This window comes from Athene cunicularia (genome assembly GCF_003259725.1).
Source record: "Athene cunicularia isolate RWA chromosome 1 unlocalized genomic scaffold, athCun1 chr1_part1, whole genome shotgun sequence".
Lineage (NCBI taxonomy): Eukaryota > Metazoa > Chordata > Aves > Strigiformes > Strigidae > Athene > Athene cunicularia.
In genome coordinates this window covers 23,016,702-23,035,266 of record NW_020799091.1, presented here as the reverse complement: position 1 = coordinate 23,035,266, position 18,565 = coordinate 23,016,702, and the positions used below count along the sequence as shown (strand labels likewise).

At 38.4% G+C, this 18,565-nt stretch overlaps 1 protein-coding gene across 4 annotated transcripts in view; it reads right to left on the bottom strand.

The window, feature by feature from the left end:
• PDS5B (PDS5 cohesin associated factor B) overlaps positions 1-18,565 on the bottom strand; it is a 97,023-nt gene that overhangs the window by 60,561 nt on the left and 17,897 nt on the right. For all 4 annotated transcript variants that reach the window (XM_026844483.1, XM_026844503.1, XM_026844494.1 and 1 more), the window contains exons 8-12: positions 7,582-7,697; positions 5,824-5,918; positions 3,449-3,594; positions 2,378-2,529; positions 675-788 (exon numbers count right to left, since the gene is read on the bottom strand). In XM_026844483.1, coding sequence (XP_026700284.1) covers positions 675-788; positions 2,378-2,529; positions 3,449-3,594; positions 5,824-5,918; positions 7,582-7,697 — 623 coding nt within the window. The remainder of the gene's footprint in view (positions 1-674; positions 789-2,377; positions 2,530-3,448; positions 3,595-5,823; positions 5,919-7,581; positions 7,698-18,565) is intronic.

The window sequence follows — 18,565 nt, the reverse complement described above, 5'->3', positions numbered from 1 at the left end:
GGATTTGAAGGCTTTTGGGTTTTTTTAAACCATCCTTTCATATATATACAAAGCTTTTTCTAGTCTCCTTCATGAGACAAAAAAATTGATTTTTCAAATGACTGAGTACTATTAAATGAAAAACAAAGTAAAACTAACTAAATTCAATCAAACTGAACACCACAGTAGCAAAACTGTTATTAATCAAATTTATGCACATGTACTCATTTTAAGATGGAGAAGGCATGTAACGTAACTGCAAGTAAAATGCATATTGAAGGAGGAAAGACAAACAAGTAACTCCTTCCCACTCTTAAGTCATCCTGGCTGCTAAAACAAGGACTGTATTAACTGGGTTGTCAAATAAGATCTAGGGCTAGCCAACACTACTATCTATGCTATGTTTTCTTACATAAAAGGACTGACATGCACTCAAGCTTCTTTCTAGATCTCTGACATTACTTTTTTTAGCTGTTTAGGGTTAAAAGGTACCTAACATCTTGTTAGAAAACACCCTATTAGGTTTTTTTCCAAAAAAATCCCACTTGAAAAATTGATACTGTTGCTACATTCTGTATTCTGATAGTTTTTAAACTACTTTTGTCCACTGACTTAAGCTACTCATAACAATTTAGAACTAATTTACAATAATTGTATTAAAAATTATTTTGCAAGAAGTCAAAAATAGCACATACTTCACAGCATTTGAATCCAGTGTTGCATAAAGGTAATACAAACATTTCATCCGTTCATTTGTTTCCAAGTTGTGAGGGACCATGTACTGAGCAAAGATGCGTTCAACAAGTAATCTGAAAGACAAGATTAAAAAACTTATAAAGGAAGAAAGTGACCTTGTATGGCCAAAATATTCATTCAAAAATTCTCAGATCTAGAGACCAATTGTTGCATATAAAGATGGGGTTATTCAAAAATGCGAAGGTGAAGATACTTAACTTCAAATATAACTCAGCATAAACTAAACAAAAATATATCATTACAGAAGATAAAATGTTAATATGAGCAGTAGGACATTTAAGAGATGACATGATCAAAATCAGATGTATTTAGACAGGAACCAAAGGATTTTGGAGAAGGATGTCTCAGTTATCAGCCTAAAGAAAAGTAACAGTGAAATTCATTATGGGCCAGTATTGGGGCAAATTCATGAACTGACACAAATTAATGGGCCTAAAAAAAAAAATCCTGTGGATTATATCACACTATCATGAAGCCCAGAAAGAGAACTGAGGTACTAGAGTCAGAAGGAACTGACTTTGCTCCTCTCCTCCCTGGCCCCTTTCCCAAGGGCTGAGTTTATCCCATTTGTTTTGCTTCTGCAATAAAAATGTGAGTACATTTGCAAGGGAATTACTAAAAGCTTTTATTTTAACATGAAAGCTCTAAATTTTTTAGAAACAGGAGGAAAGAAAAGTCTGGGTCTGCCAGTTACCTAGAAGGGATTGAGGGGAAAAAAATAAACCAAAACAAAAGGAAAACCAAGCCCATGCTACAATTTTAAATACCAAAAAGTCCCAAGATTTTGCAAACTGAGGTCAATTTTAACAGAACAGAGTAAATAGGTAAAAAATGTCATGTATGTTTAGGCTAGAAAAGATAAGAAAATCCTTATGCACAATTGGAGCAGGTAGTCAAAACCCAAACCCAGCTAGATCCTGAAATTTAAGAAAAATGTGAGTGGGCAGGACTGGATGTGAAGATCCAGACAGTTCTGTCCATTTCCATGGTACCATGTTTATTTTGAAGATGACTTTCTGAGGCCATGAGTTTGAGAAGACTTGTAAGGGTCTGCAATGCCATTTTTATTTGTTCATGCTGTGAAGGCCAAAGGCTTATTTCCAAAGCCACTAAAACAGTCTTGATTAGTCAAGGAGGACTAGCTCCCAAACTTGTTCCCCATGTGCAACCATCTATTTTTCAATACAAAGAACCATATATAAGGCTATAGCCGGTATGACAGAAGTACTGCTTTCACCACAATTCCTGGACAAGGCTCTAATTCATGGCTATTATAGTAAAGAAAAAAGCGAGATGCAGAGCGAGATGCCTAAATCTAAAGCAAGATTGTTAAAGCAATTTTACTTACTGAATTTTAACATAAAAATTAGCAAGCTACCGAAATATAAACCAAAATCTCCTTTACTGAAGCAGTGGTGAAGTACAGCTAAATATTTCTAAATATTCCAACTTATCTCACTCCTTAGAATCGCTTTTGGCCTTAAAAATAAAAAAAATAAAAAAAGTTTGGCTGCAGCTGCACCAGATCAAAATATACAGTATTATCAAGTCTCTTCCTTCTTGTCAGCACTTAAGCACAAAGGAAAAACAAGTCTGCATAAGTTACCACATCCACAGAATCACCTAGCTCTCACTGACTTACCGATCATCAATACTGTTTTGATAATATATATGCAGAAGTTTATCTTTGATCCATGATATCTGTTTTGCAGCTTCTTTTCCAGCTTCTGACTGTAATGAGTATTTCTTGTATATCTGTGCAAGTCCCATCATAGCTTCCTTCCTCACTCTCCACTTGAGAAAAAGAAATAGTACCCAGTTTAGCAGTTCAAAACTGAAAAGATGACAGAATTTCCTGGTAGGTATTTCCTATTCTACACTAAAATAAAATAATTTAATTCACAAAAAAGTTAAAAATTGAGTTCTAAGTGTAACACTTTCTCATTAGGATATATATTGTATATCTAGTAAGCTAAACCTTTCAACATCAGTAACTGCCATGCAAGTATGCCTCCTGAATTTAGAACTGTTACAAATTTAAGCAAACAACCCTTCTCCCAGTCTATAGTAAATATTTGCGATTGTATTATGGGTGCAACAGGGGAAAGCTTGTCACCAAATGAAAAAAAATCAGGTGATAATGTTACTTTTAAAAGTTTGCCATCAGCTGCCTTGTTTATCATGCTTTAACATAAGCAGCAAACCTCAAATTTTACCAAATAATGAAATTAGCTGATCTAAATTTCAAGACAATTCAAATTTGAAAGCTACTAAACTGATTTGCAGTCAGAATAATCTAATTTAAAGCAGGTAAAATAGCTACCTCTGATGGTGGAACGTTTTTCATCAGTAATCTACAATATATTTTGAAACCTGCTTGAAAAACTTCTTATGAAAAACATTACAATGTTTTACAAGGGTCTCATTTTACTTAAAGATTTTACTAAAACTAGACAACTGGAACAACATTCTTGTGTTCCAGCTTTTTTAAAAATCATACTATCTTAAAAACACGTAACAATAAAAACTGTGGCATTCCAGTCAGGGGCAAAAGATGCCTCATTAGATAGACTGCTTCAAAATTTTTTGCATTATATTGGTTTTCATTCATCATTTTAAAATTAGTTCAGCATTTTTTAGCTACTTTTTAGAAAGCTGAATTACAGTCTAGAAATATAACACACAGTCATTATTAGTACTAATCACATCTTACCCTCTTGTCCAGTGTTCGTTCTCTGACAAAATTAAGCAGGTGATCATTGACAAGCAAAAGATCTTTTTTAGCAGCAGTAACTATGGATACTATAACATCATGCCTTATGGCTTCTTCAGGATCATGGGACCTTACTTTAAGATATTCTGAAAAAAAAATGGAATAAGTATTTCATTGTAAGTACACAACTTCAGCTACTTTTCTTTCTCCAGACAGCACTCAAGTGACAGAAGCAGAAAACAATGACTTTCTACTCTTTTGAACATCAACAGTAAGAACACAATACTTTTCTCTAAGATTAACTAGATTGTCAGTAAAACTTTATATTTGTTTAGAATATCAAATATTTATATTTCTGGCATTAGGGAAGTAAGAATTATGAGGTTACATTTTTATTTTTATCATTATTATAATAGTTAGGCTATGTCTACATTAGCAACTATTATGGCCAAACATAATTGGACCTGTAGAGTAGAACAGGCAGCATTGCGCACTTGATAATCACACTATATGTTATTTAAAGTCTTACTTCAGGCTAGAAGCTACTCTCTTCCTGCAGACTCCATCCCCTTTGGCTGCTGGAGCACATTAGTTGCACTCCTGAACACAACTTCTGTATTATCCACAAGGAATCTAGTTCACATGCTCCAGGAACACACTATGAGCCATGTAAGCATTGTAAGCAGGGACAAATCAAGAGACATACTTGAAAAGCATGCTCTTTGACCAAGCTATAATGCTTATTTATCTACATCCTAGTTTATTCATCTTAAAACAATTTTTCTAGACTATTTTGGCTCATTGCTACTTTGTTAGCATCAATTAACTTATACTATCAAAATTTTAAGATTTCTGCTTACAAGTGTCAAATATTAGCTACCTAATGTCATTTTAGAAGGCTGACAAATAAAACAGTGAAGTTAATTTCTTTTTAGAAGTATGTATTATAGGTTAATTTCCGAGCACTAACAGGTAGGAAAATGCACACAAAGTTATTAAGATCACTGTACACAGCATACATCAGTGAAACACTGAGAACATTAAGACATTATGAAACATTCAAAATTCAAAGTTTGCTCCAAATGAAATAAGCAGAGGTTACCATTCTCTTGTTGCTGTTCAATGACCAGTGAAAATTTTCAAGTCTCATCTGAAATACTGGCCATTAACATTTCTGGTAATCAGCACAAGTATTGAAAGAGCATATCGAGAAATAAAGCTTTGCACTTATGGAGGTTATGAAATTTGAAATACAAATAAGACTTTTTAAAACACAGTTTTGTTCCCCAGGAACACATAATAAACTAAAACAAATGAAGAACAATGCCATTGGCACAAAACAATTCTGGTCTCAAACACCAGTGAGTCAGAAAAGTTTTTCAACAATTTTCAACAATTGACTTTGGTAAGTGCTGTGGGGAGAGAAAGGAGGGGCAAGCAAAATTACATTTCCCAGAGGATACCATTAGAGGGGGCACAAAGTCTTTCTGCAATGTAAAAAAGAAAAAATAATCCTTGAAAATACAATTCTGATAATCAAAAAGGAAATATCTTGACCATTTCATTATGGAAAGGGCCAGAAACTTTTAAAACTGGCTTAACAATACCAATATCTACAGAATTGACAGTCGGCCTGTATCTCTGTCTAACTTGATAAACACTCAGAAGGCAGGAGAGCTTTCATGCACTTAACAGCCCTTCATATTCCCTTCTTAGAGCAAATGGACAAAGATATTGCCTCCAAAAAAATTACAAGATGTAGGAGTTATTGATCAGGGGGAGATAGTGCCTCCATATACACCTTGAGGGGGAAAAACCCAAATCAACCCCTTCTCTTTAATTACACTTTTTCCATGAAGACATCACAAGCAAGAAACACTGGATTTCTATCTATGCTAGTTGCCTTCTTCCTACAGAGGTCCTGAATTACAGGCTGTATTTGATCTGAAGGAGCTGGAACCAAAGGCTGTGGTCACAGTTATGGGGACTGTTCTCATGTTTTAGACAGTGGCTACATAATATTTACACATTTCAGCTTTGTGAAACTGAAGTCTCCACTGTGCACCCTAATTAATAAATGCCATGACCATTCAGTTAGCCAGGCTGTCTCTGCCTGATCCTACGATGCTTAATTTGAACAGCAGTTGGGAATGCAACTACTATAAGAGACAGAGAGTGATCTCTTTGGTTAAGGCATTCTTTACATGCAATCCCCTCAGCCTGAGAAGCAGCACTAAAGGCAAGGACTCTCCTATTCCAACCTCACTTACTTACTCTGCAGCTTCTAACAACGTTACTTAGAATTACAACTAATCTTCCTGATTTTTTCCCAGGAGACTTAAAATTGTATTTTAATGTTATAATAAATCTGGTACCTGTTAAATCTTTTGCTAGGTCAGGGTGGTTCATAAGGCAGTGACTTGCAAATTTCACACATTCCAGACGAATAGGTACATGGATATCATTAAACCTATTTAGAAACAAGACAATGCATTACAGCAACAAAAACATCACTTCTACCAAAGCAATTAGTTTATTTCTACACAATCCCAAATACCTCTGAAAATATGTTTCCCATGCACAGTTACATGCATAAAACATCTCTGACTTTACAGTATTAAGTAGACTGTCTTTAGCTTGAGAAAAAAATTCCTGTACTTGTTTATTGATTCATGTTCTGAACATGAAAAGATATATCCTCTCCTGGTACACCTGAAAAACTCCTAGGCAGACAACAACTGTTTATTAGAAATATGTGTGACATTTTAACTATCTTTTCTGTAATGCTCCACATAATTAACCATGAGCCATGTATTAGCAACTAGAAATTTTTTAAGACTGTGATATTCACTCCCTCTTTAAACTGTATGATAAAGAGCAAACAAATGGGCACCTAGCCTAGTACGAATTTCTTGAGAGATCACTTCGACTTCTGTAAGATTTCCTTTTGTAAGACTGAATTAGGCTTGATGGTTGAAAACTAGTATTACATTGTGTTTAATTTTGATATATATAATTTTATGATAAAACTATTGCTGTAGTAAGAGTTGCAATCAGCTCTTGAAAAATTAAATACGTTTTCAAACTATCTTCAAAATGCTTGGTTTTGAACAAATTAAAAATCAAATTTTAGAACACTCTTGCTGCTGAAAGGCTTATTTATCAAATAAAGAGTTTTCAAGAAAAACTGTTTTAGAAAAATCAATAGGTTTTCAAAACCAGGACATTTTAAAAATGGTTCCTTTAATAACATGGCTATTATAATTTCGTTAAAGTGCTTGAAAAAAGTAAATACATGTGATTCATAACTAGTTGAAAACAGCAGTTACGAACAACAGCACACGTATTCATACTATAACACTATGCAGCATTTGCCTTCGGCCCCATTAGATCTGGTATTTTTTGATGACATGTAATGGTTTAAATAGTTATATACTTTCAAGAGGCAGACCTTCCCGGAAGTAAGCTTCCTGTACTTTAAAAAGCATCATTTCTTTGAGGACTCCGGTTTTGATACAACTGAATGTGAAATTATAAGTTACTGCATCTGTAATAACTGATAGGATTTATCCTCATTTACTCAAATCATAAACATTTTCATCATACTAGCATACTCAAGCATCTTCTGACTACAAGCTCCAGCTATACTTTCTATCTCAAACTGGCAGAACATTTCAAAAACAGAAGACTAAGTGTGTTTGCAGTATTGTAAGCACTACATGCCTCTTAAGGCACCATTAAAAAGAAATTGAAACCAGCATACAAGCATTGTACATAAAAGCCTCAAAACCAGTTCTAATACCACCTGATACTGCAAATGCATTTGATGCTGTTTTAGATTAATCCATCATTGAAGAGTTTCACTTGTGAAGAAATTAAAATAAACAACAGCAATAAAGATAGTTGCAAAAAAATGAAATAAGGGATGATTTGTAATTTTTCACTCTCTGCAGTCACAGGTGCAGAAGATGTATTTAAAATAATCTCTTTAGCATTATCTGTCAGATTTCAGATAAAGCAGCAGGAAGCAACTCACACTTAGCTATGTCACTTTAGAAAAAAAAAAAAAAGTTAAGTTATTCTTCATTGAATGTTTTTCCCCCTTCCTCAGTGGGAACTCAACCAGCACATACCTCCCTAGGTAGCACTGCCAAAGTGGCTTGTTTTGAGATGCCAACTCTGAATCCTTTGCCCCAAACATTTTTGCTAGAAGTTTTACAACCTGTAGGCGTTCTTCATTGTCATTGCTCTGGAAAACAAACACGTTGTCTTTTAAATTAAAAAAAAAAAAAAGCACCCCAAACCCCAAAAAACAGAGTCCTGTTTTGTATAGCTTTTTATACCAATACGCTTATACACCTCTAGAAATACCATAACAAAGATTAGTAGACTTTTCTTGTATACAAATGCATATCTCCAGACAAAAACATTCACTATTATTGGGAGAAGACAAAATAGTAAAGGCAGTGAAAATGAAAAACAATGTAGAGACAAAAACCAATCTGAACAAGCCTGGTGAAAAATACATGTATCTATCTATCTTTTTTAACCCTCATTTACAGGTTACTGATCTCATCAGGAAGTCTGACATGTGCTTGTATCAGCCTCCACAAACTCAAGCACAACACAAAGCCCACAAAACTCACTGTACATTGTCTGCACATAAAGGTTTACAGTTCTCTAGAATAGTGTTTAATTACAAACATTTAGTTAAAAAAGAAAAAAGTTGTCAGAAAAGTTTTTAGAGAACGCCAGATTAAGTACCAAGATCTGAGATGTACAAGATCTGGTCCTGTATTTAAGCCTATATTTAAAAATGCTCAGTTACAACAGACACTTTTCTTCCATACTTAACATTAGCACTAATACACATAAAACAAGGCCTTGTCCAGCATATTTTTATCATCACTGGTTTGCTTTACACTCGTTTAATACAAACACAAAGTGTTTGAAGCTTAATACATACTTTGGAAATGTATGCTAACATTTGTGCAATTAGCATGTACTTACTGTTCACCAAATGTTTTCCTTTACTTAATAAAGAAAAAAAAAAACAGAAAAGAATACCAGTCTATAACACTTCTTCCAAAAGGGGGTAGCTAAAATTTAATATTAACTATATATTATTCACCCCTTATTACTTCAGCCTTTTTTTTCTGGTAATAAACACAAGGACTGTTTAAAATACTGTCCTTTTCTACCATCTTTGACATCCTTATTAGTTCAGCATCACCTTTTGAATGTGAACAAGAAATAAAGCACAACATAGCTGTCAGAGTTCTCTTAATACAGCACCACAGTCTTAAGGACCAACTTTTTCTCCTGACTCAATACCATAAATGGGCTGAAAAGTTTGACTGTATGTCATTTTAATTCAGCTCCCTAAGCACAGTGAAAGCATTTTTAAAATCTTTTAAAGTAACAGAGCAAGAAGAGTTAAGAATGACAAAATCTCTAACACCAATATATTACTACATTATGAAAGACTACAATTCTTCCAAATAAACTTAAGTATTAGCATCATTAACAGTAAACCCATTAATATGTTTGTCGGCATTTGACTAATTTTTCAAATTAAAATTCAAATTGACATTACTGAAAGTCACATACAACCTCCCAATCTACAGTAAATATATCTTTTCTTTTTTTCCCCTTGATGAGTTTCAGCTTGTAAGTGTCCATTACACTATAAATTCTAATTCTGTGCCCTCATGGTTAAGAATCCTAAGTGGGTTTTGTATATTAGTTCAATCTTCATTACTCACACCCCATCCACTCCTGTTTTAACCAACAAAATAATAAAAATATGAAGCATCTCTGAATTTCTCTAGGTAACTATCACAGATCCAGAGCAAAACACCCCAAAGGGTGGGGAGGGAGGAAGATACAGGGGTCAGGAGTACACTAAACATTCAACTATTTAATTGTACAGCCAAAAATACAGAAAGAAAAGAATCATTAAAAAGCCCAACTAAAATATCCTTAATGAATTAGCCACAGAAGAAGCTTTCACTGTATTAGTAACTAATCCAATTTTAAGACAACCCACTCATGTTTCTAGCCCTGTTTGTAGAAACAATGAATATTTGTTATTATGGACCAAGAGTATTTGGTACTTTCTAAATGTGTGCCTAAATGTTGGTCTGCTTAAAACATTCTAGATTAGCTCCTAAAGGTAATAAAAAAAAAAAAATCAACACATACTTCTTATTAAATGAATGCATCACTGCTTCAGCCTCTCTCCTTTATTCTACATTAATCTCTACTTCTTTTTCCGAGGAAAAAAAACTTGACTATCAAACTCTGAAAAGATCTTAATATTTCTCCATTCGATGAGACATTGTGTGCTTGGAAGAGTCACGTCCTTCACCTCTTTGCACTCTTTATGCTTAGCAGTGTTCCATAACAATCTGTCAATAAAAATTGACATTGAACACTGATATTTTCAGTTTCCCATAAGTGCTCCCAACACACAGGCTGCTGCTATCCTGCCTAGATATTTGGGTCTGTCACTAACAGCTGAAGTTGGTCAAACTGTTATTACCAAGTCCAAAAGAATAAGAACTGCTGAGGATCTTGGGGGATTTGAGAGCAGAAGTGGACCTGAAACTTGCCAAAAATTTTAACTACCATGTGCAGGAAGGCAGCACTACAGCAAGAGAAGTCAACATTTTATTGATTTTATTCATCACATCATATTGGCTTAGCAAGACTGTAAAATAAAGCCCTAAAATGTGTTATGGTTATATCCTAAATACTCTCTTCATGAGCTTTTAATTCTCCTGAATATTAAAATAGTATTCACTTCCAGTGATACAAATTTCTAAAATTCATACATCAAATTTGAATTTGAATGAAGGAACACCAGTTTCCTTTACAAGCTGACCTACACAACAATACATTCTTACTGAATGTATTGTTCTCTCCTACACCACTGTTGGTGTCAATGCTAGATCTCTAAACATACTGCCTTAAAATGCCAAGATCAGGCACAAATGACTGACCATCACAGAAGAGGTTAACTTACATGAATTTCCATGCACCTTCTCCTGCTAATCCCCCAGAATCCTTTCCAAAATTAGGTAAAAAAAATAATTACCAGTAAGAAGCAACCATGATTTGACACAGCCCTCTCAGTGTTAGAGTTTAACAATACTCCTTTTCTGCCACATGAGAACGTAGGAGCTTTTTCTTCATCCAGTCTATAAAGGCGTGGTGGTTTCACCCCAGCCAAAAGCCAAAACACCACCCAGCCTCTCACTCACTCACTCTCCTCTCCTGTACAGAACAGGGAAGGAGAGAAAACAGAAGGAAGATTAGAAGGCTCACGGATCAAGATAATGACAGTTTAATAGGTTAAAAAAAAGCAGCTGTGGACAAAAGTAAAGCAAAAGAAGGAATTCTTTCACTACTTCCATTGGCAGGCAGATTTCCCACCAGTTTCTGGAAAGCAGGGTCTCAGAAAGCATAGTGCTTCCTTGGGAAGACACCATGAGCACAGACATGCCCATTTCTCCACCCCTCTTCCTCCTCCTTACCCTGAGCTTTAATTGCTGACTATGTGTCCCCTCTCAACCTCCTGCCCTGCCCCAGCCTACTCCTGGTGGGGAGAGAAAGCCTTTACTTATGCAAGCACTGTTCACAGAAGCATCTAGTTGGAAAAGACCCTAAAGATCATCTAGTCTAACCATTAACTCAACACTGACAGTTCCCAGCTACACCATATCCTTCAGCACTGTGTCGACCCGACTCTTAAAAACCTCCAGGGATGGGGACTCCACCACCTCCCTGGGCAGCCCATTCCAATGCCCAACAACCCCTTCTGGAAAGAAATGCTTCCTGACATCCAGTCTAAACCTTCCCTGGCATAACTTGAGACCACTCCCTCTTGTCCTATCACTTATTACTTGGTTAAAGAGACTCATCTCCAGCTCTCTGCAACCTCCTTTCAGGGAGCTGTAGAGGGCGATGAGGTCTCCCCTCAGCCTCCTCTTCTCCAGACTAAACACCCCCAGTTCCCTCAGCCACTCCTCCTACGACCTGTGCTCCAGACCCTGCACCAGCTCCGTTGCCCTTCTCTGGGCACGCTCGAGTCATTCAATGTCCTTTTTGTAGGGAGGGGCCCAAAACTAAACACAGGAATATAGGGGCGGCCTCACCAGTGCCGAGTGCAAGGGTAAGATCCCTTCCCTGTCCCTGCTGGCCACGCTATTGCTGACACAAGCCAGGATGCCATTGGCCTTCTTGGCCCCCTGGGCACACTGCTGGCTCCTGTTCAGCCGGCTGTCAATCAACCCCTCCCCAGGTCCCTCTCTGACTAGCAGCTCTCCAGCCACTCCTCCCCAAGCCTGTAGCCCTGCTGGGGGTTGTTGTGGCCCAAGGGCAGCCCCCGGCATTTGGCCTTATGGAAACTCCTCCAGTTGGGCTCAGCCCATGGCTCCAGCCTGTCCAGGTCTCTCTGCAGAGCCTCCCTACCCTCGAGCAGATCAACACTCCCACCCAACTTGGGGTCATCTGCAAACTGACTGAGGGTGCACTCGATCCCCTCATCTAGATCATCAATAAAGATGTTAAACAGGAGTGGCCCCAACACCGAGCCCTGGGGTACACCACTTGTGACTGGCCACCAACTGGATTTAATTCCATTACCATAACTCTCTGGGCCCGGCCACCCAGCCTACCCAGCAAACCGTGTGCCCATCCAAGCCGCAAGCAGCCAGTTTTGCCAGGAGAATGCTGTGGGAAACATGTCAAAGGCCTTACTAAAGTAGAGATATAAAACATCCACAGCCTTTCCCTCATCCAGTAAGCAAGTTGCCCTGTTCAGCAACATCCAAAATGTTAGTGTGCCATCAACACTGGCTTTAGCCACAAATATAAAGTACAGTACTGTACAGGTTGCCACAAAGAATACTCCATCTCTGCCAGACCCAAAAGGATAACTAATTTGTCCACTTCTGTTTGGTATGTGACATGGCACATTATACACCTGACTACACTTCAATTCTCTTCAAATATACTTAAAAGATTCTTGGGATAGATAGGACAGAAAAAGCAACTGAGAGAGTAAAGCACACAAAAGCTGCACATTTCAGAACATAGCAGTTACTGCCAGTAACCTTTCATTCTTCATCCAAGTCAACATTTACAGTTCTCACAGTTAAAACTACCTGGCATTGTGACCAAACTGTATGGTCACTGGTTGTACCAAAATGGCAGGGTGCTTGAACACTAGGTGGCCACATTGTTTAAATCCAAAATAGTAAATATGCACAGGAGTGTTACTGAGGCACTCAAGCTTTCACAAGTTCCACACTACCAGTTTCTTAACCCCTCCATACGTGGTCAAAAATGTATTTGGTCACTGATAGGAAAGCCCTTAGATTTCCCCCCCACCCCCGCCCTCCCCAGGCTAGCACTTCCATAAGACCCTGATCCCATGAAGATAAACCAAGAGGCTTCCTTCCATGAAGAGTGCAAAAGAAGTTCAGGGAGATGCAGAGCAAGAGATTTGGATCCTGCCAGATAATGAGTCAGCGACATACAGTGATTTGGTCACTCAAACTCCTCAAACTCCTATCAGCCACAGAGGCTGAGAACAAGACAGCCCAATCAACTGGAAAGCACTGGAGATAGCTCAGTGAAGCTCACTTGGTTGTTGGGAGGAAACCACCACCACTTCATTAACAAAACATGACAGAAATTGTTTAGAAGCAGAGAAATACACTACATGGAAATTCTGGTTCACATACAGAATACACAACTAGTGGAGAAGTTGCTGGGTTTAGAAATCGGTTTAGAGTAACAGGAGCACTATCACAGAAACACCCAACACCCACACCGTGAGACTGAGCACCCTAAGCTAAGGTCAGAATGGAACACGTGAACAATCCCTGAAAGAACGAGTCAAGAATACTGAGATCTTTTGGCATCCCCCCAAAACAGGAAAAGATCCTCAAAACTGGAACAACCAAGATCAAGAGCACCGTGTGTGTGTGTGTGTGTGTGTGTGTGTGTGTGTGTGCTGTCACTTGAACTAGAATTTATGAAAGAGAGTGTGGCAGACCTTGCAGTCATGAAACAGGAGTACATCCAATAGACTTCATAGATTTCAGTCTGTCCTCAGGCATAACTCAGTAGTTCTCATAAGCTCAGGCAAAACACAGATTGACCATAAACCAAGCACATTCATGGGAGAAGCCTGGACATGATCTCCCACTAAGCAAAAGTTACAGTTCTCTGTAGATGATTAGTGGGAGTGGTTGGTAGTTGGAGACATTGGACATGAACTGCCAAAACTGGCATACAGTTGATTTCAACAGCTTCCAACAAAGCAGGACTGAGATCTGTTTTTCAGCAACACTGTGCAATTTCTAAATGACTGCTTAGTTGTCCATCATCACAGCCACACAATCCTAAAAAAAAAAATACAGCAGAGCCCTTCTTAACCAGGAAGGGTCCACCAGCATTACTGAAGCACCCATTCTAATACAGAATGATCATTTTTCCAATACAGCCACTATAACACTATGCACTTTATTCTAACCTATGAATCTTTGCATTAGAAACAATCTGTTTAGCATCTTGACCCAGTGAATTACCAGACCTTGTTTTCCAAAAACTAAGTGGAACTAAAATGTGCTATTTACTCCATACCAGAGATGTACTTTTAAGCTCTCTTATGCATGAATGATTAAGAGGACAGCACCAAAATGGCATACAATCTCCACTGGCACTTGATAATGGTGGTTATGTCTGGCAACCAGAGACCATCAGCTTAGATGAGCCAGACTCAAGGGAGAGTCAGGAAGTCCTGACAGCACAGCACATCTACAAACAGCACCACACTTGAGCATTCTTACAGAGAAGTGTGCACCAGTTCTACAGCATGACCTTAAAATTCCTGAAAAACTATCTACACACCTAGACAATTCAGATCACTTTCCTCCCTTGTCCAAAAGGCAATAGGTTATCTAAAGATATCTGTCACCAGAAGACTTACAGAACAAGTCTATCCAATCCATCCAAAGATGTCACTGGCTGATAATGTTTGGTGGTGGTAGCATCAGCCCACTAAGCTCCAAAGATGAATGATGTTAAAATAAGAGAATGGCAGGTAGTGTGACACTTAAGCCTCTGGCACCTACTGTCCCTGGGAAAAAGTATAGCGGAAAAACTCCCAGCAGTGCCAAACACAAGAAAATGGAGGAATCATGAGGAACACATGCACAGAACCAAAGTGGCAGGCAGCACAGAAATACTTCTCCATCACCATTAATACCTTCTGGTATTCAGCTCAGTAGTTCACGTTGCTCCAGAGAACATCATTGTGGCAGTGTATATCTCAGTCTCAGCAATATTACTAAAAATTAATTAACATGAATGAGCAATTTGGTTTGGAGGAAGTATAGCTGGAAAGGCTACCCTCAGTGTAAACGGACTCATCCCATTCTCCAAACAAGATCCATCAGTAATCACATGGCTCCAAGACTAGAACATCCCTCTCCTTGATGTATCTCAAGTTAAAAGGAAGAAGGATAAATGAACTAAACTATAGTTCTCTCAGTGCTCAGTAATGGGAAGAAAGATACATACACCATTAACACATACAGATGCAGTTTCTCAAGGATGATCCTTTAGAGTCTTTAACCATATTATCATTATTCCAGGAATTTGTCTTCTCTTATTCGGCAAATAATTTCCCACTTTTTTATCTCTAACACCCAAAAAAAGTGAAGACATTTTTTTCACGTTGTCAGTAATCAAGTTCTATACTATCTGCCTTTGGAACTCCCATGTCGCATCGTTCTTTTCTTATATGGAAGCCTAATTGTTATATCCCAATTTATTTTTGAAGTCCTGTGTCCTACTGAGCTGATGTTAATTGTTCTTCAGCTTTTACATGATAGGGCCAGTAAAAAAAAAATAAATATTTAAACTGTAACATCTGTATGAAAGTTAAAATTTATCTTTCCCTACTGGCAAAAAGACTTTAGATAATGTCAAAGAATTTAAAGACAAAAGCTCTTGGCTTAAACTACAGCAAAACATAAGAAAATGGTGTAAGAAATTGATTTAAAAATAAATATTGAAATTATCAAAAATACTGGGTTCTATTTGAATTCATGCAGAACTTGCCAAGTTTGCACCTGAAAATATTTTTTTTAGAGTGAGCCAGAACACTTGAAAGTCTTGCTCAGGTAAGTCTACCATTAGTCTGCTTCATTTGGTCAATTTATTTTTTTTAACTCATTGCTTTTGAAGCTAATTATAAAGAAAATGCACATTTTCAAAACCTCAGAAAGCAATTGTCCAATTTATCTTTGAAAAATGATATGTAAGAAATGATCATTCTGATCATGATCAATGCATGCAAGAAATGATCATTCTGACACATCTTCACTCCTGAAAACTGACAGCTCGATTCAGACAGCCACAGCATCCCTTCAACATCATCTCCTTTAAGAGTAATACAAAACTCTTTAGCAGCAAAGTAGCAGTTTGAGATCTGAGAATACAGTAACTGTACCACTACCTCATAAGCATTATCTGAGGAGCCTCCAGTATTTACGGCTTGAATTGGCACAGGCTTCGCTGGGTAGAAAAAGGTCTGGATGGCCGGGCCCAAAGAGTTGTGGTGAATGGAGTTAAATCCGATTGGCAGCCGGTCACGAGGGGTGTACCCCAGGGCTCGGTTTTGGGGCCACTCTTGTTCAACATCTTTACTGATGATCCAGACCAGGGGATCGAGTGCACCCTCAGTCAGTTTGCAGATGACCCCAAGTTGGGTGGGAGTGTTGATCTGCTCGAGGGTAGGGAGGCTCTGCAGAGAGACCTGGACAGGCTGGAGCCATGGGCTGAGCCCAACTGGAGGAGTTTCCATAAGGCCAAATGCCGGGGGCTGCCCTTGGGCCACAACAACCCCCAGCAGGGCTACAGGCTTGGGGAGGAGTGGCTGGAGAGCTGCCAGTCAGAGAGGAACCTGGGGGCTTGATTGACAGCCGGCTGAACAGGAGCCAGCAGTGTGCCCAGGGGGCCAAGAAGGCCAATGGCATCCTGGCTTGTGTCAGCAATAGCGTGGCCAGCAGGGACAGGGAAGGGATCTTACCCCTGCACTCGGCACTGGTGAGGCCGCCCCTCGATTCCTGTGTTCAGTGTTGGGCCCCTCACTACAAAAAGGACATTGAATGACTCGAGCGTGTCCAGAGAAGGGCAACGAAGCTGGTGCAGGGTCTGGAGCACAGGTCGTAGGAGGAGCGGCTGAGGGAACTGGGGGTGTTTAGTCTGGAGAAGAGGAGGCTGAGGGGAGACCTCATCGCCCTCTACAGCTACCTGAAAGGAAGTTGCAGAGAGCTGGAGATGAGTCTCTTTAACCAAGTAACAAGCAGTAGGACAAGAGGTAATGGCCTTAAATTGTGCCAGGGAAGATTTAGACTAGATATTAGGAAGCATTTCTTTCCAGAAGGGGTTGTTAGGCATTGGAATGGGCTGCCCAGGGAGGTGGTGGAGTCCCCATCCCTGGAGGTGTTCAAGAGTTGGGCTGACATAACGCTGAGGGGTATGGTGTAGTTGGGAACTGTCAGTGTTAGGTTAATGGTTGGACTGGATGATCTTCAGGGTTTTTTCCAACCTACATGATTCTGTGATCTGACTTCTCTATTATCACACCTGTATATTCAAGAGCCCTGTCAGACAATCTCATAGAAAGAAACCTGGATGTCCCTGTGAAACTGTGCATTTGGCCTAAATATAGTCCACAAACTTCTGCTTAAATACCTAGTACAGTCTCCATGGTGAGTGAGTTCAGAAGATGAGGCTTTTAAACTATTGGCACAGATAAAGATGCAATACTATGTACCAAATCCAGAAGTGTCAAAAATCCTTTAGTCAAGCTCTGAATGATATGCAGAGCTCACTGAAGTTTGTGGTTATCATTAACTTTAATTGACCTTTATTCTAAAATATATTCCCCCCTCTTCCATATTTCAATATGGATGCCAAGTATATATTTTTCCTTTACCACCCACCTGACCCAAGGCTTTGTCAAGCTAACAGGGATACTGCTGACCAGTTTCTTTTCGTTCAAAGCAGCAAAACATTAGCTGCTTTCTTCCATAAGCACTCTGAGTTGCATTGAACTCACACTCTCTTCTCAACATACTAACAAGCAGTTTACCTGGACATGAGCTAAAAATGCTTGACACTAGCTGCTGCTGTTTAAAATAAAGCCACAGCTATTGTTGAGTGGAAAGTATTTAATCATCACTGACAGGTCTGTGTAAACAATGAACTAGTGTTGATCTTAGAAAAAAAACACATAAGCTGATCATATTTCATTAATATTTGAGAGCATCCATCTTCAAAATATCCTTTTAACAACAGAAAAATACAGAACTCTCAACTCATTTAGAACCATAAAATGGTTTAGGTTGGAGGGGACATTTAAAGGTCATCTAGTTCAATCCCCCTGCCATGGAAGACCTTCTACTAGACCAGGTTGATCAAACCTCCATCCAACCTGGCCTTGAACACTTCCAGGGAGGAGGCATCCACAACTTCTCTGGGCAACCTGTTCCAGTGCCTCAGGATTTAAACCAGGATTATCCTGTTCCAAATAGAGGTTTAGGGTTTTTTCTGTAAAAGGTGGGTCAAGCCACATTTGCCAGCCAATAGATCAAAACAGGCATATATTATTTGTCCTTATAACTTAAGGCATCAAAACCACACATCTGAGGCAAGGAGATGACTCAACAGAAGCCATCAGAATAGCTACAAACTGTATCATGTTCAACAGACATCAAAAAATAAGAGCAGTAAGAATGTAACTATGAAAATGTACATGTCTACTGGAAACACTGTTAAACTGGATCTTACAGATGTCAAACTTGAACCACCTTACTCTCCTGGTACACTTACCAGACCACAAGGAGAAAACTATACTAAGGATCAAGGAGATGAAAAGCAACAAAATACATTTTCATAATCTAAAAAGAGTACACTAGTCAAAGAACAGAAATGCAAACAGAAAATGTAAGTGTTTTAAATTAAGAAGTACAAAGAAAACATGGAAAAGCTTAGGGTTTAAAATCACCTAGTTAAAGGAAGAGACCAGTTGGG